Source organism: Dermacentor albipictus, chromosome 1 (genome assembly GCF_038994185.2).
Source record: "Dermacentor albipictus isolate Rhodes 1998 colony chromosome 1, USDA_Dalb.pri_finalv2, whole genome shotgun sequence".
In the NCBI taxonomy this organism is placed as follows: Eukaryota; Metazoa; Arthropoda; class Arachnida; order Ixodida; family Ixodidae; genus Dermacentor; species Dermacentor albipictus.
In genome coordinates, this window is record NC_091821.1 from 400,883,033 (window position 1) to 400,906,926 (window position 23,894).

Consider the following 23,894-nt stretch of genomic DNA (forward strand, 5'->3'; position numbering starts at 1 on the left):
ACTCAAAACGACCGCTTCTCCCTCATATCTGGCTATGATGAGCACATTCGTACAAACCAGTGAAATATTGTTTGAGTAAATAAATAATTAATACTATTAGAATGATTTAATAATGCGATTGGCATTCTTGGGATATACTTCACGCATTTCCGGTATCTATGGATCCAACCTCCATCACGCCGACATGTGCCACTGAGTGTGTGCCGCTCCTCCGCGAACCCCTCTGACGCGAACTTGGGTGAATGATTAAGTGCCACTGTAGGTATGTGCCGCTCTTCAACGACAGAAAAAAAAATATTTTAAAATTTCTTCGGTGCTGGGCCGAATCGAACCCGCGTGATATATATATTTTAAGAAAACTTTGTCTGAATACATATTCAGACATGCATCATGCGCGGACTTCGTGGCGGCGGCGCTAGAGGGCGCAGCGTGTCCCGAGAGAAACGTGAGGGAGGAGCACGGCTGCAGTACGCGCCTCATACGTGGCGCGTTTTGGCGGCGGCGATACGGAGTGTTCCTGCATAGCTTCGATGATAAGCGCATTAACGTCGACGGTCATCCTAAGATGGTTTCTACCGGAATCTTTTAGGTACTTGTTTGCTCAACTACCCACAAGTGAAGACTCATTCCAGTATATATAAGAACTCCACCTATGGGTTTTGCGTTACGCTTAATGCAGAATATGGAGGCATCAGAAAAGAGCGCATCAAAATTATACATTAGCAGATGTCGGACCAGTCTTCGCCATACATTAACCATGACGTGTTTACAACTTTAAGGGAATGCCAACTAGGTGTCACGGACGCTTCTCTTACGACTATGAGAAATGTCGAGGTCGTACACAGTGCTTTTAAGGACGTTTGCCTGAGAAATTGTTTGCAAAGTCTGTAATTGACTATCTTGAAACGTTGCACGCACATTACCCGGCAAGATGTCCCATATATTTTTTGAAATGTAAACATTGTGTCCCATTCAGCTCTTTCAGAGCGTTGAGCTAAGTTTTTACGTTGTTCGTAAAATTTAACGCTCGGTAGCACGTATTAGTAATTTTCTACAAAGGCTGTGATTAGCCTACACAGTTAAAAGTTTGATTGTATATTATCTACAACAGCAGCATTATCTGCAATTGGGTTTGTCGGTACAGGTCTCTTCAAAGAATGTCACCACTCTTGATCGGATCGAGGGGAGAAGAGCGCATTCATACACTCTAATGCTTCCCTCTGGACCCACTGGCTTTTCTTAAGCTTGCGAGGGGAAGCACGCGTGCTTCCCTTCAAAAATCGTATCCGCTGCTTTCCCTTAACACAAACATCAACGTTTCCCTGCACTGCGTTCTACGAGATGCCCCAGACGAAAGGCTGGCGGGATGTTTCACCTTTATTGGCGCGAGCACACACATGAGACAAAAGGTAAAGCACTTGAAGGGACAAGGTATCGATGAGCAGATGGGCGAAATGACGATGTAGCTACTTCTTCTTTCTGCTGGCCACGTAACCGGCCACGCCGATAGACTTTATGACGTCGATGACTATGTTGTTGAGCAGAATGGCGACGATGAGCGACTTGAACCAGGAGACGTTCGCGTTGTACGTGTACTTGAGGCCGATGGGCACCATAAAGCCCGACAGCACGACGGACAGCACCAGGGCCACCAGCAGCCCGATGTACAGGAAGGGCGTCGGCAGGATGCCTTCCTCGACGCGCTCCTCGGCCAGCGACAGCGCCCTGCACAGCCGGCCGCGCAGTGTTCGCAGCTGTGAAACATTTCTCCGAATGCTCGGCTCGCTGTCTCCGCTGCCCATATATATATGAAGGCACCGGTCAGCGTTTAAAGAAGGCCGACCGAAACGAAATTTCAGTTTGGCTAAATTGCATGTTGCAAAAATGTGCGGTACATACTATTGTAACTATAGTGGGAGAACTGTAGGTTAGGTAATTTCAGATTTTTAAAAATATTTCTTGTTGATTGAAAAAAATATATATTGAATTCCATCTACTGGGAGAAGCAGAAATGGAATTCACAACGTTTTTGTTCTTGAGCACTCTTTGCCCTTGGCCGTCCGCCTTCGGTAATTATATGTCCTGCATAAAAATTGGTTGTAATTTTCATTTTACGAACGATTCTAGCGTAATAACTACTCTATTTGTTCTGAATACAGGCCCATAATATTAAGTTAGGGCGTCGTAAGTTTTACAAAATATGCTGAATATCAGAGAGTTTACGCGGGATTGAAGCACGAAATGTACAAGCCAATAACATTGCTGTGACAGTTCTGTAAACTGCACCTGCTGGAGCATCTCAAGTGGACGAGCGTGATGTATTAGCTTATAGCTTACGGGACATTGTTACAACGTTATACGAGGGTACTTATGGTGTATTTCACGGCGGTATATAATACACCACGTTTGCATGCTTTAGGTCTCTATAAGTAACTGCAGCCAACAGAAATTTGATATCCTCATTAACGCTGACTTGCAGAGTAATAAACTTGGTGCTTAATTTTGCGCTTTTTAACAGCTTTTGCAAGAAAACATTGCTGACCTAAATAAAAAGAATCCTGCTTCGTAGAGTCGTAACTATATATTTAAACCTAGTCACTTAAACACACACAAGAAAAACGCATATCAAGTTTGGTGAGGTGGATGCCGAACAAAACGATTTCTCCGGATCAATGTTTTTAGGTAAGGGCATCCTAAGGCAAAGCTGCCTCTATATCGAGTCAATCTCCTCCCACTGTCTGAGCTGAAACCTACGGTACCCACATGGCTCCTCCCCGCCTATAGTTTACCCACATTTTCTTCCACAACTTTGTTACATCGGGTGAGACGTAGCGTTCACTTCGTTGTTTCGAGGTTTTTTTCGACGCATATATCACGCTTAATGGATGTGCGTCCAGGAGTCGAAAGCACGTCCTTAAATCGAAAATTTTGTGAACTCGGGTTTCGTTATACCGAGGTTAGGACTGCAATACACTGTAAAATAATTTACACCCTTAAAAGAGAAAAATGGTGTAAATGTGTATATAACTCCTTACCATATGGTGTTATTTATATCATGGATACACTAATGTCGTGAGTTATGACACATTTACACCCTTTTCACTTTTAAGGGTGTAAATTATATTACAGTGCAGTGCGCTGGGATCGAGTCAGTATTATGTGGAGATCTCGAGATCGCAATTAACGGGGAGAAATATGGGAGAGGCCTTTGCCCTGCAGTGGGCGTAACCAGGCTGATGATGATGATGATGACGGCCGCTCCCTCGCTCACCTGGCGTCCCGGGCGACCACGGCGGCGCTCTCGTCGCGGTACTCGGGCATCTCGTAGGCGATCTTGATCTCCGGGTTGCGGGTGTACGTCGTGTACCTGGTGGTGGTGAGCACCCGCGCTGTCTTGGCCGCCTCGGCGTTGGTGTCGCGAGACGCCAGCCGGACCTTCTCCGGCGGCATCTGCTTCGAGAACCTGCGGCGACGGAGAGCAGGGCAGCCATGTTGGAAAATACTGAATAAGTTTTGGATAAGCCAGCTCGAAGCAGGCTAGATTCCGGTCTCATTTCAATATTAATTTGGTGTCTTGTTTCCGTCTAGTCTCTTTCGTGCAAGCGACTTATCGGCTAGGGAAGGTTAAGCCTCCAATAAGATTCGAATGAGCCTGAATATCAGAATAAGATCGGACTAAAGAGTTTTGTGCAAGCGGGCCCAGGAGCGCTGCGGTCGGTGACGTCTCCGGGACGGGCGCGCACGTCACTCTGACGAAACCGCGCGCGCTCAACTGCTTCACGTTGACTCGGCCAGCACAAAACCAATCAGGCGTGACTCCAAATAAGGCGCCAGAGAGCAGCACTAATTTAAACTGCTGTACTACATTTCAAAGCTAGGAGGGTAAATAAAACAATAATAATAATAAAAAACTAGAGGCAATTTTGTGTTTTCGCGCGCATAAACGAAGCCATGTTGTTTCTGACGTCACCACGCGTATACTTGGAGTAACGTTGAAGTAAGATTATCCATTGCACTGCCCCATTCAGTAGAATGTCGCAGAACAATAATATAAAACGCATGGACGCTCTGTTCCCCGATTGCACCATCGACGAAACAGCGTGTAGCAGTGCGTTTTCTGTCGTCGGAGGGAGTCGAATTGGAGCGCATACGCTGTCGGCTGTTATAGCGCTTCTCCATCTTCCGTGCACGGCTGATCTGGCGCTTTGGGATTACCGCATCTCTTACACCTTGAAGCAAGTGCGGTGTGGTTGTCGGTTCGAATCAGGTGGCGAGGTCCAGCAAGTGGTGCAAATGTGGCTTCGTGCGCAACCAAATACCTTTCTTTACTCAGGGTATTCAGAAACTAATTGCACGATACTATTATTGCATTTTGCTGCAGGCGGCATATCTGAAAATGTGATATGTGTGGCTTTTTCTTTTTTTTTGTCAGGAAATGGAGATGTTATGTAAAAATTCTCTTTACTTTTTTATTTACCTTCGTATATTTCGGTAATATTGTGGTAATAATTGATTATGAGAATAAGAAATGACGGAAAAACTTTTTTTAAACCGAAACTCAAGCGCCGGTACGCCGGCGTGACGTCACAAATTTAAAAGTATATTTTTGTATTTGAACCGTTGTGGCCTAGTAAGAGTACTTGAAGCTTCCTCATTTCGGCCTTTGGCTCATTTAGAATATATACGATGTCGTCCATCCTTGCCGATAAAAAAGTTTACACGCCCGAAAGGACGGTTTCGACATTCATGGCGTCATGGCGAAGTGGTTGGGGAACTTCAAAAGCGCCGTCGTCAAGCGTCTTTCGTGTTTGGCTTAGTTTTTGGCTTTCGTCGTGGCTTTTCTTCCTGGCTTATACTAAGCCTCTTGTCACGGTATGTAAGAGCGGCTTTTCAGGTGTTATAGAAGCCCAAATAATTGATGCGGCTCAATTTTTGCTCTTTCGTGGCCCTTCAAGAGTAAGAACGAAAGTGAGGAGTCTGCTCCGCCTCGTTGCTAAACTTGATTTGCTGTCACTTAAAAAAAATGTAAAGCAGGAAAAAAGAACTACGCGACCTTTTTTACTATAAAGAGCGAGTACTGCATGCAATAGCACGGACATCCTGCTTGCCGCGTTAACTTAGCGGCTGTGGCGTTGAGATACTGAGCTCGAGTTCACGGATTACAATCTGACCGCGGCCGCCGCATTTCGGTGGGAACGAAGTTTCCGGTGGCTTGGAGTCGAGCATTACCGCAACTTTTCCTGAGAGCGACAACAACCCAGAGATCAGCGATGGCTGGTTTTTGGGAGTTGTTGCTCAATGCTTTTTAAAATAAATTTATCCATTTCCTACACCGCCCATCACTGACATCAAATCAAGTTTAGCAACGAGGCGAATATTTAGTTTTTCCTTGATACGTAAAGGTTTTTATAACTCGATCGAACGAACCCTGAAGCGGTGCAACACATTTGGCATCGGTGTCGGATGGCTATCCGCTTAAATGTGGCGCCTTGCTGAGCTGGTTGGTTCGTATCCAGGGGCGTAGCCAGGGGGGGGGGGGGGGGGGGGGGCTTATGGGGCTTGAGCCCCCCCCGAAATGTTTTCGTGCTGTCCATGCACCGCCGACCAAAGCGACCCCCGGCGCCGAAAATCACTCTGGATTTTGCCTAGAATGTCTTTTTGACGCTCGAAAAGACATTTAACCGCGAAGATTGCGAACTCGGGCTGGATTTCGTGGCAACGCCCATACACCGGCAGTCACATAACGCCAAGCAGTGCCATCCGAGCACAAAGTTTCAAGGGCGCTTTGATGGTGAGCGGGCTCGCCGCGGCATCTCACTGAGGCCACGGAATCTATGGAGCGCATGGATATCAATTGGGAAACTTTATGGGTATAAATCTCATAAGCTCTTGATGTGAAACGTGCATTGACATTTCCAAAGTTGTGCTTTAAATTTTCAATTACGGAACTTTGTGGGTTTAATGTTGTTATAAACATTTGACGCCAAAGGTCCATTGACTTTTCTAAAGTCTTACATCGGAACATACAACGAGACAAGTCAAATCAACACACTAGCAGACGTGTTGACAAAACACGCAGCGAGGTCCAATGAGACGATGCGTTGGGGTGGTTGATTTGTGCCGTCATGTCACATAAAAAAATATCATCATTTCTCTTTAACCTACGCCAGAACATCCATGTCAAGACACTAAAGCCAGCCAAAGTAACTGCGTTCTTATTTATTTTTTCTACTTTGACTTTTATTCGCCGAGGACACATTGAGCCTCTTCAATTTGTTTTTGTTCTCGCTACCCTACCCGCGGGCTGCCAGAGCGAGCCAGAGCGCATATGTTTTTCTCGTATACGGCCCCGACCACCGCGCGGTGCACTTCGGTGGGCGTTCGGTTTGCTTTGGCCGAGTGAATTTTCACCTGACAGAGTTTTGGAAGCTTTCTGGCTAGCATACGAGAAAAAAAAAACAATGGTTGCTCGCCGCCATCACTGTGGGGACTCGAAGGATTGCACCGCGTTCCTTGAGCGGAACCTTTCTGGAAAGTCTTGTTTCGCCGGTGTAGGATACTGAGCAATATGCGTATGGTTCTCAGTGGGCCAATCGTCTCATGTTTTCTTCGGTATTAATTCTGTAACCCCATTAGGTGCCCGATGTAGGCATTCGATTCTGGCCAACATACTTTCCTATGCGTTTTTTTTTCCATTTCGGTGCTTCCGCCTCACAAAAAAATAAATAAAAAATACATTGTTGCGGCGCAGCGAATTGTCGCATGGTGAAAGTTCGATTTTGATACTTCTTTTGCGGAAAGTAATGGGCGACGGGACGCTTTAGTTGCCGGATACGTTTATTATATTGTTGCGAAAGCAATTACATGGACACTCCAGGCGCATTCCTGCCGTCGCCGTCGCCCTCATGTTTCGTATAAAGTCCAAGGGTGAAGCTGTATGTGCGAGTGAAAGCGTAGGAGGGGAGGTGGAATGGGTGAGCCTACGATGGTGGCTCAGTCTTCTGTGCGCAAAGGAGAAAAGCGGGGAGGAAGCGCGCCGCCTTCCGTCGCGCGCAATACATCGGGGGGAGTGGATGGAATGGGGGCGGAATCTAGGATTCTGTGAATCTATGATTGTGCAACATGTTTATTAGCCTTGTTTGACGCATTATATACAGTTACTTTTTCTTACATACATAGACTCATTGGAGACTTATACGTATACTTAAATATCGTGTTGCGAGGTTTTGTGTACACATGCAGTGAACTTTGTTTCCAGTGACACTTTTTGTCCTTTATCAAGCCGTATTTTCGCATTTGTATATCTCATTGTATCTTTGCATTTCTAATGTACGAGGGCGAGTCAAATGAAAGTGAGCCTACCCTAACCGCGCAATAATGGTTCGGTTCATTATCTGCGAGGCATGCGCGTAGGAGAACGGCATGTCTCATTTACAAAAGTGACACGCAGGTGTGAAGATAAATGTTCTTTAATGCTCTCATACACTGGGTTGAATATGGTTGCGTCACATAATGGATACTTCAAAAGTTGAACAGCTCGGTGTCGCGAAGTTTTTGACAGATAAAGGTGTTTCCAAAACAGAAATTAATCGCCGTATGGCTGCCGTTTACGTTGAACACGGCATTTCATTGACCACTGTGAAGCGTTGGAGCAAACGGTTTAAAGGACGTTGTAAAGACATTCCAAGACCGGGCCAAAATCATCGTGCAATCACCCCCCACACAATTTCAAAGGTTCATGAGCTGATGAAACAAGAACGGAGGATAAGCATCGATGAACTGGCAGACGGTCTGAACATCAGACACGGTTCGGTTCACGCCATAATTCATGAGCTTCTCGGTTATCGGCTCTTTGGTGCGCAATGGATCCCCAAGATTTTGATCCGTCGCGAGAAGACGGAGAAGTTTCGCGCTGCCTTGACTCATCTGATCGGGTATCACAATGAGGATGACGACTTCTTGTTTGCAATTGTGATCGGGGACGAACCTTGGTGCCACTACTGCGAGCCTGAAACACGACGGCAAAGCTTACAGTGGAAACATTCGAATTTACCACGCCCAAAGAACGCAAAGGCCATCATTTCCACTGGAAAGGTGTTGTTGACTTCTTTTTCGGTTGTCAAGGTCCATTACCGATATAATTTGCTAAATCTTGAGAGGCTATCAATTGTTTCCGATATTGTGAAACGCCAGAACGGCAGCGTGTCGCAATCAAGAACGAACAACGTGGAAAATTGACGAATGGAGTCATCTTGTTCCACGACAATGCCTGTCCCCACGTCGCTTATGTGGTTAATACAAAACTGGCAAAGTTCAAGTGGGAAACGCTGCAGCATCCGCCATACAGCTCAGACCTGTCACCTTGCGACTTCTACATTTTGGGGCAACCGAAAAAACAGCTCAAGGGAACCAGATACAGACTTTTTGAAGCAGTAACTCAAGGAGTTTTATAAGATGGGAATCACGCGACTCGTTAGTCAATGGGACAAATGTCTAAATTCTCATGAAGACTACTTTTAAATAAAGTACCCCGTTGTTGGCTCACATTTATTTGACTTGCCCTCGTATATCTTGCAGAATTCCTGCTTTTTATACATGCCCTCTGTTGCGACTATAATTTCGGTGCAATTACTCACGATACACGACCGGTGACAGCTGCTCCTGCGTAATACATTAAAACAAATTACAGCGTCATTGAGATTTTTCACTGGCCATTGCATATATACAAGAATGTAAGCACGGTTCTTGAATGACAAAGTTTCATTAACATATTTGTCCTCAACTTGTTCAGTTCATTGCCTTTTAATTTTTCATATCAGCGGCATGCACTGCTTTCCTGGTTTCGAACTGATATAGTTCTAAAGTTCGTGTAATATTTTTTTTACTTAATAAATAGACAAAAATATGGAAGCATTGATATCAGTTATTTTGGGCAAGATTTTTGGCACATACGAGTATATTCTTTTATGAAAAAATACATATTTTACTTGTTTTGACTGTGCGTAGGGTTCAAGAATTCGTTTGCAGCATCTTTGGCAATGACAATGCAGTTATTATTCATGGATTTGATCCCTTGACAAATTGTTTAAGAAGAAGCTTTAGCTCGGGCCCAACCCGACGCTGCCTATTCAAACACTTGTAAAACGCAGAAACGCTTTTCTTAGATAATCCTGCTAATCACTTTTATTGAAATTGGTTGCATTTGAGAGAGAAAATTAAATCCTAGTTCTGTTGGAAACACAACTTCGATTTAGGGCCTGAATTTTGTTTAAAATATTTTGAAAAATTCGAAAGCTTGAAAAAATAGAAGCACGACGTTTACAAACTAATAGCTATGCATGAAGAACAGACATTGTGGTTCTGTAAACGGCATCTACTATAACAGTCAAAGCGGACAAGTTTGCTAAGTCAATTTGTATCTTACGTGAATTGGTTACGTTGTGTACAAGGGTTCTGCACAAGCCATATTTCCACAATACTAAATCTTTTTGAGATTGATGTGTAACATATCTATTTTGTCCACTGTAGATGTGCTATTAGGTGCAATTCACAGAATTGTGACATCATTTTTCATTGTTGAGTCACGGAGTTTTAAACGTGATAGTTTCGTTTTCTGAAAATTTTCGATTTGGCCAATTTTTAATAAATAATTGACCACCTAAATGCAAAATTCGAAACCAGTAGTCACTAGAATTAAACGTTTTCTTATAAATACAACACACCTCCTCAAATTTGGTGAAGTGGTTGCAGGGAAAAACGAATTCCCCTTCTACATGTATTTAAATAGGAGCACCCGAGCTAAAGCTTCCTCCAACAAAATTTCTGGCTACGCCACTGGCCCCATTTATATATATATATATATATATATATATATATATATATATATATATATATATATATATATATATATATATATATATATATATATATATATATATATATACATGGGGTCAGTGGCGTAGCCCCCCCCCCCCCCCGAACAAAATTTCTGGCTACGCCACTGTTCGTATCCACGTGAATGTGGATACGAAAAGATTAACGCGTATGAAATAAAGATGAACGCAGAGTTAGAGATTACGCGTCTTCGTGTCGCATGCATTAATTGTTTTTCTATGGCTATCTGCTTGCTTCCATGGCCCGCCTGGCCGACGCTCTGCGCACAAAGGACAATCGTTCTGTCCTCGCCCAAGAGTCGATCAACGAGGAGGGCACTCACGTGAACAGAATCTGCAGGATGAGCCCGGCAATGAAGACGATGGCCGCGATGACGCACCCGCGCTCGGCCTCCTTGGCGAACCCGGGTTCAGCTTCGCCGGGCACCGGATGGAAGCCGCGCAGCACCATGGCCATGAACATGGTGAGCACGCCCAGGAACAGGATGGTGACCAGCCGCTGGAGGCGCGTGTAGCGGCTGCCGCTGGGCCACGCAAACACGCTCACCAGCAGGTGGCACAGCCGAAACACCCTGCGATCGAAGGAGGAGGGAACAGCAAAGTGGAAAGTTGGGCTAGTTGGTGAGTGATCATCATGCCTTGCTGGTGAAGCAGCGCACTGACACGGACTCTTCACTGTGTCCGTGTCAGTGCGCTGCTTCACCAGCAAGGTATGAGGAAGGAACAGCCGGCGCACTCCTCTTGTACGGGCCTGAACACGGCCTCTATATAGGTCGATCGGGGTTGTCCCACGGGCTTGCTGTTTCGTCACCTCGAGGCGATTCAAGACCGATTCAACCAGCAAGCGACACCCTGTATCGAGACGGGCAGTGCACCTCCCGTTTCGATGGATGAGACACAAGTAACCACAACTTAGTCTGCCTGGGGCTGGAAGCGATGCGAAAGTTTGGAATCCCGCGCTTCGTCAACGCAGCGCTAAACAATACGCGAATTATTTTTAGATGTTTACAACGCTGAAAAAGAAGGCAAACACAGGAGAGAAAGAAAGCAGGGCGGGCACTGTCCTGTTTTTCTTATACTGAGTGTTTCCGTTTAGATGCTCGAACCAACTCGCCTAGCTTTCTGGATTAATGCAGCAAATGGTTTTTCGTGAGTGAAAGTCCTTAGGCATCGTCCTTTCGCTGCTGCCGCGCTGTCGTTATCAAGCTGCCACATTGTTCGGCCGATGACCTGAAAGTTGTTACTGAAACTGAAACTGAAAGCACGCTAACGATACGTTACTTGCCTAATGCAACTAGCACGGAAAGCAAGCCTCGCCAGCTTTTTAGATGTTAGAAAATTGGACCGTGCCAGTGGAAATGGCTACTACAAACTGCGCGGACTATACGTTTGCGGAGTTGCGGTCATACCTGGGGAAGGTAAGCTGGAACATGATGGACATCTTCTTGCCATGGCCCTCCACGAAAGGCAGGATGTCGGCGTGGTCCTGATCTTGGAACCGAAGCCACTTATCCACCACGAAGAGGAACTTTTCCGGCGTGCCCTCGTGAAACACGTCGACCTTCTTTAAGTGCCTGGGTCCAACGTTTAGTAGATTACGCGCGTTCGAAATATTATGTACGTTATCGAGCGATGACTTCGTCCCTGCTGAAAGCCAATTGGTTTGGCGAACAGTCATGAGAATCAGAAGTCGGGTGATACATACTTAGTAAAGGACGTGACGAACAAATCAATCAATCAATCAATCAATCAATCAATCAATCAATCAATCAATCAATCAATCAATCAATCAATCAATCAATCAATCAATCAATCAATCAGTCAGTCAGTCAGTCAGTCAATCAGTCAATCAATCAATCAATCAATCAATCAATCAATCAATCAATCAATCAATCAATCAATGATCAATCAATCAAGCAATCAATCAATCAATTTTTTCTTTCGCAGAGACAACTAGATGTTAAGGTGTTTCAATGGAGGATTTTTTCTCCACTGTGGCTCAGTCGCTCTGACGTTACCCTGTTGGGCATAAGGTCGCGAGCGCGATTTCTAGTTGCAAAGGTCGCATTCCGATAAGGGTCCGACGCAAGAACACTCATGCAATTAAATTCAAGTGTACAATATTCGTAGGACCTCAAGCGTTAAGCTGTCACTAATTATTAGTGATGTATTAGTGCTTCCGTAGATAGAGAAACACCATATACATCGCGCAATTACATTGACGCTACATTGAAACTCGCATAAGGGAGCACATCATCCTTAGAAATCCTACGCAACTTTTGGAAGAAAGACACAACAGCCTCGGTTGAGCTGTTAAGTCTTGACTATGGCTTAATACATGTTTATAATCACCCGAAAAACAAATAAAGTCAAAAGCTCCGTTGCTCACATTTCCATGCACTCTATTCTTACGCTATCATATAGCTTTAAGCAGTATGTGGACGCGAACGAACCATGTCCCTGGCACTGGCGACACTGCCGAGGGTAAATGAACGTTTACACAGTGAAAGCTATATAGACCGTACGGTTGCGAATGTTTTGTACAGTGCGCTCCAAAACTATGGCTACATTTCCGGTGTACACTGTGGCATGATGAATGCGCATCAGCGTTTCATACCATCGTGCTACCTCGATACCATGTCGATACACAGAAGCGGCAGTTGAAAATGGAGCGAAATAAATGTAAACTATAACTGAAAAAACAAACTCAGTGCCCTTCCAGTCTGTGGAGATGGATGACCAGCGAAGCTGTGTATGTGTGCCCCTTAATGGCGAACTGCATATTCGCCGTGGGTTGGCCCGGCATTGCACTATCTTCGGCATCGGTCCACGTATGGGGAATGCTTAACGCCTGCGTCACCTCTGCCGCGGCTCGGCCCGGCATTGTACTATCTTCGGGTTTTTTTTTTTTTTACACGCGGACATGATAATGGGGAAAGTAGCCCTTAACAGTTTCGCTGTCGAAACACGATTTTGTGCAAGACCTCGTGAAAATAACCTTACAGTGTCAAAATCTGTCGCGCAATACACTGTAAAATAATTTACATCCTTAAATGTGGATAAGGGTGTACGTAGGTCTACAACTGACACCCTTAAACCCAGAAATGGTATACTGATGGGAGTTGTAGGCCAACGTACACCCTTCTTCAGTTTTAAGGGCGTTAATTACTTTACACTGACAGTACTCGGGAAGAGGCGACAGAAAACTTATTATCCGTAAGCTGAACTCTACCATCTTATTGTGTATTCACGTGTGCATGCACGTATGATTAATTGATTTCGCAGCTACGGTGACATCTTGATGCCTTTAACGGTGAAAATAATCCACAATTCACATGATAGAAGCTTCTTTTCAACGCACAATATGCAGTGCAGTTAATGGGCTTAACTTGCCGTCTTAACTTGCCTTAATTGCCGTCATGCTAATTCATTTGCTCCGACATCGGCGTGGTGGTAAATACTGCGACATATACTGTCGTCAAAACGAAAACAAAAAGAAAGCAATAATGCGATCGTGTGAACTTAGGCGCACACTGAGAGGCACTTGGTCGGTCGTTGGGAGGTGCGCAGCACATGAACCTTTCTATCATCCAAAGCCCGCTGTCTACAGTACCGTACAGAATGCGAAAGGATGCGCACTGGCCTTATTCATGCGTTTTTCGTCGCCCACCGCCCTGCTGCCCAGTGAAATGCGAAGAGGACGAGGAATCGCCTTTCAACAAACTATTACTCCTTATTTTCTTTTTACTTGGAGATATAACGTGCACTAACGGAGCCCTTAAAATCGGCGAACATGAGCCCTCATAGCTCTTCTGCCTCGCGCGCACAGCTGAGGCGGGCAACAGCTGAGCGCTCATTCATGACAGTTCTGGGTTGTGACTTAGAAAGAAGGGAGTGGAAGGGTTCGGCTACGACGGTGGATCGCCTCTCCAGAAATTGCGAGTTCGCCACACGGACGCAGTCTGAATCGTACTTGTCTATAGAGGGGTCGAGCGGCCCCGGCTGCGCATTGCGCCAGCGTCCGCAGCTGCTACTTCGCGACAGCTGCTAGCTTCCACATACACTCCATGTTTGTCCGATATCGCGAATAGACCTAGCATGCGGCGTTACCATGCCTGGTCGCATTGCGGTGTGGGCCTGTGCGTTGTTTTCTTTCTTTTGTGCGAAAGATGGTGGCCAAATCGGTCAACTGACCCCTCTAGATGAGTGTGATTCAGACTGTATACATGTATTGTGAGGAAGTCGCGGTCCCGTAACCACGGATCCATATGCTCCAGCCCGCGGCTACGCATTCTTCCTCCTCAAATGTGCGCATGATGTATCTACTGAGGCTGTTCTCTCTTACGGCATACCTGACGATGGTATCCCACAATACGTATCGGGTACTCCTGCTCCACGAACTTCACGTGTTGCCACATGTATGAAATCAGATTGTATGAAGGAATACCGTTTGTTCGGGAGGGAACAGTAATGGTAGTGAAAATTAATCTGTAGTCCCCCACTGCGGCGTGCCTCATAATAAAATGGTAGTTTTTGCACGTTAAACCCTAGAATTCATTCATTTATTCACGGAGTGTTCAGCATGATGAAAGATGAAGACAAACGCGGACAACAAAAAATTTAGTAGCTATATTTTGTGACCGGCGTTTGTCTTCATCTTTCATCGTGCCGTATCGAATCTCGATCGCATGCACACTGTAGATGTTCCAGTTAAATAAAAAAATACGAAGTCGTGGGGTTAGTCTTTCCTAACACTGCACCATGAGGGACGCCGTAGTGGAAGGTTGCGGACTATCGATTTATCCACTTAGTTTCTCTTTCTTTTATAAATGTCCACCCGAGGCATGGTATAGGTGAACGTTCTTGCATTGAACCCTTGTAGGAATGCGGCCATCGCGGCCTAGGAATCGAAATCCGCGACCTCGTGCTTGGCAGCGCGACGCCATAGCAACAGAGCCACCGTGACGTGTCATGTTTTATGTTATACATTTCAAAGCACCGTTTGTTCCCCTAAAACACGCGATAAGTACATCCTGGCATGGATACGGGTGACGTATCCATGCCAGAAGAATTAAATCGGCAAGCGACCAATTCCATTGAACTTAAACATTTAGTACTACTAGAGGAAACTGGTTTACGTGAGCTTCAAGAATGGTGGTTCAGCAAGCACGGGAATGGTGGTTAGTACAAGGATTTGCCCACATTTCGTCTTTCTGGCTTCAAACGTCTTTGCAACTTTGCAAACTGATAATTTTCAACATGATATTGAGTTACGAGTGCAATATTTCGTAGGGATGATTCATGTGCGTAAAATCTTGATTGCCTGTTACGCTTAGGAAAATGGGATTTCTCCGAAATCTAGGCCGAGAAATGCAGATAAAGCGTAGTAAATAGAGACGCAAGAGCGTCTGGATCCACAAGCACGAAGATCAGACAAACGCATGCACTAACCATCATTCCCACGCTATGTGAAAGATGGTTGTGCCAGAGTAATTACTTCTATAAGTATCATTGGCACAGGAAACCCTATGCAAGCCGCCGATTATACTGACCAGCTCGGCCTGGTGCCCTCGCTGTCGGAGAAGATGCTGAGCACGATGATGTTCCCCAGCGTCTGTTGCGTGGTGAGCAGCAGCCCGTTGGTGCTGCCGGCCAGCAGGAAGTACGGGTTGCAGCGGGGGTCGCGCAGCGTGAACTTTCCCGACGTGCCTTCGGTGCCGTGCAGCTCGACCTGGATCTTGGCCGTCGTCTCGGCGTACTGCGCGACACGACACGCGACATCACGGCCGTTGCGACACGCAGTGGCAGAGGCGCAAGACGAGCTTGTATTGTACGCGAGCCAACTAGAATGAGCACCCTCTACACGGAAGAAAGAAAAGATAAGGAAAATGCACGCGCATCTGTATGCTGCTGCAAACAAAGAGAGTATCGCTGGAAAACGAAGGCCGAGGGGTCAATTGAAGAACAAGGGATGTCGCTGCAGTCAACGTTTCGACGAACTTGTCTTCTTCCCTTTGTCGAAACGTTGGATCCCTTGGCGTGTCCCCAAGTTTCGCCCACTTATGCCGCGGCAAAGGAATTTAAAGCACAGAACTGAGGGCTGTCAGAAGAAGGAATAAGGGGCAATATTATGTCGAGCTCGCTTGCTCTCGATAAAGAGGACGCGAATCAAAGTTAGTGAAAGTGCAAGCTTCGCACTCAAGAAATTGACGTGCACAACTGCTGCCGATACTGCGCCTGTATTCCCGAAGCTGAATCATATGACGTTGTGGACCAAGTTTGATTATACACTCGCTAAGAAGCTAACACTCCGATATATTGAAGATTCAAACCGGTAACTTTCTTAGGATCTTCCAGCAGAAGAAATGTTACAACCCGCGAAAAGGCGGCAAATTTTGCGATGCTATCCAATGGTATCGTTTCACCCGCTGTTTAGGCAAAACATAAATTGATGAAGAAATCTTTGTTCTTCGAGGACAGTTTCCTCTTTTAGACAGCAACTTTTATTTCTCAGAAAGCACTACGGAATGTTGTAAAGAGCGCGTACACTTTAGGTTCCTTCCTCAATTCTGCCACCCTACGTACAGGCAACAAAATTCAATAAAAAAGACAGCGATCGTGAGATTTCTGAGCTCTGCGGGTGGAAGTTTCTAACGTGAACAATGCTTCACACGAGGCGAACCGATTGTTGCGCTGTTGAGGTCTGTATGTGGCTTGCAGTGAACAACGCTCAAATACACCGGCCAGTCGCACCAAACGGATGAGAGTGGCGAGCAGTCCGCATCCTATTGTTAAAAAAAAAAAAACGCACCGTCGCGGTAATTTTTTTTTTGTTATGAGGCACGCACTGGCACATCATGACAGAAAGATACCTCAGAAAGCCGCGTGAGCAATACTTGGTAGAAGTTTGCGGAGGCTTGCTTTGCTACAAAGATTTGTGCAGATTCAGAGAAACCAAACACACCACGGTGCTAACGAGCATCCCCTTTCAATGGAAAGTATAAAGCGATCCGCGTACAGCCTCAATCGCTCATGCAGCGGAAGATGCATCATGGCATCTTCTGTCGATCGCCTCCAATGGGCTTCCTCAGAAATGCGCATGCACCGTCAGCGGCACCCGCAAGGCAACCGGGAAAGTCGGAGCACCGGCCGCCTCGGCCGCTGGAGCCTCGCACATTCGCCTTGCCTGCCGGCGCGCGCCCCGGCGCTTCCTTTCTCCCACAATGCCTTGCGTCTAACCACTAGAGGCTAAAACCCCTTAAACTTCGTAAAGCAGTGCCACGCTTTGAAGAATGCCGCCTCCTCCTCGCGCGCTCTAGCCGAGGACGCCGCCGCGTCGCTATTGGCCTAATAGCATCACGTGGGCCCTCGCGCCTTGTTTCAGCGCCATTTTTGCTCGAGAAGCGTCTACGGAGTGGCGAGGAGCGCATGCTGGTGCCGTTGCGTTTGCTCGAGCAGTGTATGTGGCGCCACGGTCGAGGAGGGAGCGCGAAAGAGAGGAGAAACGAGGAGGAGTGAAGGCGGAGGAGGAGAGTGTCGCTACTTTACGATGTTTAAGGGGTTTTACTAGAGGCTAGAGCCGCGCGAGGTATTGTGGAAAAAGGGAGTGCGGAGCAGCGTGGCGGGTAGCGCGCTCCACCGCACGCTACGCGGTTCCTGAACATCGAGCACAGTAAAGATCACGACCGTAATCTTGCAGTACGCCTCCCGTTTGCGCAGTCTTCTTTATACACGTCACAGAAGGTACCCGAAACCCTACACTTGCACCCATCCGGGGTAGCAGAGTGGCTTTGGGCGCTCCGCGACTGCTGCTGCTGTGGGACGAGTTCCAAATCCGGCCCCGAAGGCTGCGTACGATTGGAGCATGTACGCGAAAGTGCACCCCCTATTCGCGAATCGCTGCACCGCTTGATTTGCGTACAGAGTTGTTCAGCGCAATGTTAAGTAGGAAAGACTGGTGAAGAAGTTAAACGTGCCAAAATGTTTACACACTAGGTGACGTTTCCTTTTAATAAAAATTAAATGCGAGTCAGCACTCCATATTTAGTTCTCTTTCCTTTCATGTACCGTTCCAATATTTTTTTTTAAATTAAAGCGCACTCCCCAACGTATGTCCGCTATACGCACAAAAAAAATCCGGCAGCTCAGCTTTTTTTTATTGAATTTAGAGACACAATAAATAACCCTTCCTTCCCTTCTGTGTTTTTCCCGCACTGACAAATGCATTTGCGAGGTCATTTTGAAACAAAGTAGTAGCAGACGAACACATGGTTACACTTGAACAATGATAGCGGTACAGTCTGCTTTGCCAGAGGTGGTACACGTTCCGTGACTTAGCAGGAGCCATCTGAGGATGGCAAAGTGAGAAACAGAACCACGAGTGCTTACCTGCACGTAACTGGTCTGGAATATCAAGACGTAGACTTCCTTGTTGCCTGCCTTGTTTTCCGGCGCTATGGCCGTTGCCCCCTGTAGGGCGAAAATTGGACAAAAGCGAGGACAGGTGACTCGTTTAATGTCGCGGACATCGATGCCAACACGGCCGTTAGCAATTCAACAGCACTGGTCCCTTTCTGTATAATGCAACCGTGTAGGTGAGCTTAAACGGAAACTATAGAAAGACACCGAAGCTGAAAGACAACGCCGTCTGTCCACAGTGAAAATTTCAGCATGAAATTAGAAAAAAAAGCCACAGACATTCTATGAAAATCTTGTGCGCGTGCCGCCCATTTACGACACGCTGTCCAAGGTGTCCTAAGGGCAGCGCCAGAGGCGTTAAGGCAGCGCTTGACGTTATTGCAGGGGGGTAAAGGGGGGGGGGGGAGGCGGGCCGCTCGTCTGTCGTTGGCCTGCGCGCTTAGGCCAGCTTAAGATACTGTAGCAATGACGTCACTACCACTCAGAGTTCACAAAAGGCTCGAAATCTGAACGCTGGCTGTCGCTCCAAATGACACCGAATTTGGACGGTGGGATAACATACCAGCACATCGTGCACAAAGCACAGGCGCAGCGCATTTTTGCGCTCGCATGTGGTGTCGATCTTGTAAGTAGAATTTTCTTTTTTTTGCTAGCGCAGTTTAGCCCCGGCTAGGCCCGCGGGCGTGCGTACCGTCTGCTCGTCTATCTCGGCTATCTTCATGGTCCAGTAGAAGAGCACGACAAAGTTGACCCACAGGGCGGCCAGCAGGATGGGGATGAGGTACTGGAGGAAGTAGAAGTTGGGCTCCTCCTTCTCGCCGGGACCGCCGGCCTCGGTGGACACGTTCTCCAGCGGCTTGAGGTGCGTCGAGAACGTCACCTTGGTCGAGGTGCCCGCGATGGCCGTCGCGTTCTGGTGGCACTCGCAGATGATCTCGCCCAGCCGGCTCACGTTCGAGAACTGCGGCGAACGCCTCGCTTTGAAACGCACGCGTCAGAGAGGCTGTGGTCTGCAACAGTAGTACGGTAGCTAGCTGGGCGAGTCGGTAAGTCTGCATTATTATTACTCACGGCGCGCACTAAAAACACCGACGATCTTAATCTCCAGGCGCATTAGCGGAGTGGCAGGGCTATCGCTATACTTCAAGAGGAGAGGAGAACAGTGAAGGAATGGGGGCTCACCACGCAGCCCTCGCCTATGCCGAAGCTGCCGCCGTCGGGGCTCTTGTTGACGCAGTACCAGTGCATGGCCGACACCGAGTACCATATGGTCATGTCGCTGCGGTGCCAGAAGGGGTACTTGACGTCCTTGAAGTTGAGCCCCTTGACCGACCGCTCGACGAGCGGCACGAACGTGACGTACATCTCGTCTCCCTCGCGCGCCTTGTAGTCCTCGGGCATGACGACCACGAAGCTGGCGAGCGGGTGCAGCACGTACATCTGGCTCTGCGACAAGTCCCGGGTGCTGGGCTCCGAGCCCGTGTGCACGAAGGCCTGCGACACCGTTGACGGTAAAAAAAAAAAAAAGAACAGGATTCGATGAGCGAGCCAGCCGGAATTTCCCACAGAGTTCTCCGTCTTGAATTGACTCCGTGAACGGTCGCATCAAATGTGGACCTTCTCGCGGTGTCGGAGACTTAAAGGATACTGGAACCGTGACTGCCGTGGGTTGCAGGTTTTGTAACAACCTGTTGGGCCATCTGCACCGCTGTTATCGCCGGAATTTCCCACAGAGTTCTCCGTCTTGAATTGACTCTGTGAACAGTCGCATCAAACGTGAACCTTCTCGCGCCGTTGGAGACGTATAGGATACTGAAACCGAGACTTCTGTGTGTTATGAGTTTTGTAACGACCTGTTTGGACCATCTGCACCGCTGTTATCGCTTCAGGGTCAGTCGCTCGGCGCGACGGAGGATAAGGAGGATGAAAACATGAAAAGGATTGTTACAAATTAAGCGAAGAAGAGTAGCTTACTCTGCACTTGCAAAGAAAGGTCGCTTTGTCAAGCTAAGGCAGACACAGTAGCGACACATGGTGAACGTCAGCTCTATGAAACAGAGATAATAAAGGATAAAACAGCGAAAGCTCACAATCGAGGATGTCCTCGAAGCATCATTTCTTGTTTCTAGCAGAGGAAACATCCTTCTACAGGGACTGCATGCTTCTGGAGTATCCTTCAGTACCCACAGAATATCCTTCTGCAATATCCTTCTCCAAGTACTGTAAGGACTCCACCACAAGATGAGGCCCATCGACATGGTTCCGACGGGCTCAAATTGTAAACGCGACCACCAGTTAACGTGCCGCCCGTGCACAGTAGGCTGGATCTGTCCTCTGGTTTCATCAGTACTTCCACAGAATACTACAACGTTTGCGCGGGTATCCTCGTCGACGTATTATCCTTCATTTTCTCGCTAGACAAAATGATTGGAACACGTTTTTAACCCAATATGGCTGCAAGATGTCGCTATTTGCTTACATTTAAGCTGCCAGAAGTGCTAATCGAGTACGTCTTGAAAAAAAAAAATATTAGCGATTTAACAAAACGTGCTGTTTGAGTTCAATCAGGAGGTATAATTTAAGAAAGAGAGAAATTGGAAATCAGTGTCTACATTTTTCTTGCAGAGGTCTCAGTGAACTAACAATTAGAAACCACTATAGAACACGCTAATTACTTTTAGATATACATATCTGCCAAATATGCGCGAATATTATATTAAAAATCTCGCAAATGTCCCCTCTCGGTAAACACACTGCTGCCGCCAAACAATCTTAAGATCGCCAGACCTACTAGAGCATCTACCAACATGTCAACGATTGCAGACAGGGGCTTTGGGGTTAAGCGTTAAACTAAGTGACATCTGGACTTCGGGAAACTGTTTCGGAACGCCCGAAGCTGCGACTATGGGAGCGCGCACCATGAAGAAGTACTTGATGAACTCGGGGTGAATCTTGACTACGATGGCGCCGTCGCTTTTGGGAAGCTTGAACTTGACAATCAGCATGGTGCTGGCCGTGAGTTTCGCCATGGACTCGTCGCCGTGCACCGCTGCGTGCAGAAAAAAAGCAGTGAACGGCTGTGTGGACGAGTTTGGTCAAGGGCCGTCGCCGGACCTAAAGATGTAGCTTGCTCGAAAAGTAGGCAGAAAAGAACTAAGAACTGGCAGCATTGCGTTTCTTTAGAACGGGGACGTATAAAAGGCATAAACAGTAATCGTCGACCATCTCAAAATGGCGCTGCGGAAGTCGAAATGTTAACGTATTGCGCTTCGGAACCCTTACGGGTTCACTGTATACACATAATGAGTCTGGCATGCGTCCGTTGCCACGTTAAATATATACGTCGTAAATGGCGAGCGGTTGTGAGTAGAATGCTTGCACATTATAGTCCATCCGATCAAGTCTGAATATCGTGAGTAAGAAATTTCAAGAGTCCAAGACAAGTTAGCAAGCGCAATAAATTGACAGTCGCTCAAGTGTATCCTTACGTAGTTTGAATGCGAAAACATTAGTACTTGTCTGAGTTATCATCTTAGATTAAAAGTCCACCTTACTCGACCTTACTCCACCTTGCTCAAATTTGCACCAACCTTAATATACCTCAATCCACCTTAATTTACACTGATACACTTTAATGTACCTTAATCTACCATAATCCACCTCTAATCCACGTTAGTACACCTTAATCCGGCTTGATTCACTTTAATCCCCCTTAATCAAATTTTGGTAGTGGGCCAGATTGTTATTTTTTGGGGTGTGCGCCACTGCGTCCGTCCGACGCCGTGGCTGTTCACCGTGAGATTTCGCAGAGCGAGCAGGTCCAGCGCAGGGGGGCGTGACGTCATCACTTGGTCACCAGAGTTTTCGTACCGTGGGATGATAACAACGCACGCCGGATTTTCCGCTTCATGGGGCATATAATGCTTCCGCATTAAAAGCAGTCGAAAAGGCGTGCGCACAAGATTTCGAGCACTAGCAGGAGACTTCGGCACACTGGAGGCGACTACAAGAAAATGGTCATCTTAGAACGCTCTAAGGTAGGCCACCTTCAAAAAGGCAATATTCTGGATCTCTTGCTTTTTTACATTATATGTATTTCCCAACATTACGCCACATGATGTAAAAGAAATTATCTTCCTATCACCATTAGTTTGAGAGTTACAGTGAGTTTTCCAACTCATACCCTGGTATTGCGAAACCGAGAATCTATACTATTTCTTTTATATAAGCGTTATTCAAGATATATTTTTTCCCCATTTTATGTTGTCGTCGAGCAGCGCCACGAATAAAAGGAGACTCTAGTGCATCTCATGGGGGCCTCCGGCTATTAAGCAGGTGCCTCTCAGGCATCTCTGTTGTTTTTGACATCTATCACATGGTTCGAAGATTTGTTCACGTTTTTCTCCAAACAAGATTTTCCTCCACAACATGTTACGCAAACCTTGAAAACGCTTTTCAACGACTATATTGATACACAATTTTGCATATTCATTCGTTACATAGAGATGTGTGCAACGAACTAGAACAAAAGCAATTGACGAAATATTGTTGCACTTGCAGCTCATTTTGTAAATAAATTTGGTGCCAATTGGCAATTTCCTTCACTTCGCTGAGTTTTTCGACCATTACTTCCTCAATATTTATCACGTTGCATTTATCCTAGTTTATTACAAAGGTCCCACAATACGCTACATAAATGACAAAGCTATGCTCAATTCAGCGATTCATTAGTTAATTATCACGGCTAGAGTGACTAGCACTTTTAGCACATTTTATGACAAAAATTACCTGCCAAAATGTAAAATGAATATTTTTCTTCACTTTAAATAGTTGATGAAGTTAAATAAGAGATGCTTATTCAGAAAGACAGGTTACTTAAATCCTGGCTTCCGAGTGTGTGTGTGTGTGTGTGTGTGTGTGTGTGTGTGTGTGTGTGTGTGTGTGTGTGTGTGTGTGTGTGTGTGTGTGTGTGTGTGTGTGTGTGTGTGTGTGTGTGTGTGTGTGTCCAACACATTAACCAGCACTGTCGTTCTAACGTTGCATCCGGCTGCAACGCACAACTGGAAAACGCTATAACTGAAATGTTCCGTTCTGTCTGAGCTATTGTAGATACAGGGTGTTTCATCGAACGCTTTCAAAATTTTTTTAAAGTTGCCTGTGGCGGATATCACAATTCTACTTTATGAGCTGGTCTACTCGAAGCGGCGGGCAATACTTGCACAAAGAGTTGAGATGCGAAATCGACTAATTAATAAAAAATTGCTAATTAAGTTTCTAACTGATTAGATTATGGCCGATATTGCAATTTACAAATTGTCGCCGTGGAGTTCGCAAGGCGGATCCACTTGGAGCGAATTCTCAGAACGACACCAGTTTCGAGGTATAAATTCCCGAACTTTGCGGAGAAATGCATTGGCGTTCCAGTTAATTTGTTGACGAAACGTCGTTTCATGCACTGAAAGCACACAAGTACTAACTGGAACGCCAATGCATTTCTCCGCAAAGTTCGGGAATTTTATATCTCGAAACTGGTGTCGTCCTGAGAATTCGTTCCAAGTGGATCCGCCTTGCGGAGTCCACTGC

General features: G+C 46.4%; 1 protein-coding gene across 1 annotated transcript in view; it reads right to left on the reverse strand.

Annotated features, from left to right (window-relative positions):
* Positions 1-1,359: 1,359 nt before the first annotated feature.
* LOC135918754 (uncharacterized) overlaps positions 1,360-23,894 on the reverse strand; it is a 58,366-nt gene continuing 35,831 nt past the window's right edge. The window contains exons 15-23 of the mRNA XM_065452429.2: positions 21,230-21,360; positions 19,494-19,805; positions 19,003-19,272; positions 18,282-18,362; positions 15,446-15,651; positions 11,303-11,467; positions 10,217-10,465; positions 3,272-3,463; positions 1,360-1,725 (exon numbers count right to left, since the gene is read on the reverse strand). Coding sequence (XP_065308501.1) covers positions 1,467-1,725; positions 3,272-3,463; positions 10,217-10,465; positions 11,303-11,467; positions 15,446-15,651; positions 18,282-18,362; positions 19,003-19,272; positions 19,494-19,805; positions 21,230-21,360 — 1,865 coding nt within the window. The 3' untranslated portion in view covers positions 1,360-1,466. The remainder of the gene's footprint in view (positions 1,726-3,271; positions 3,464-10,216; positions 10,466-11,302; positions 11,468-15,445; positions 15,652-18,281; positions 18,363-19,002; positions 19,273-19,493; positions 19,806-21,229; positions 21,361-23,894) is intronic.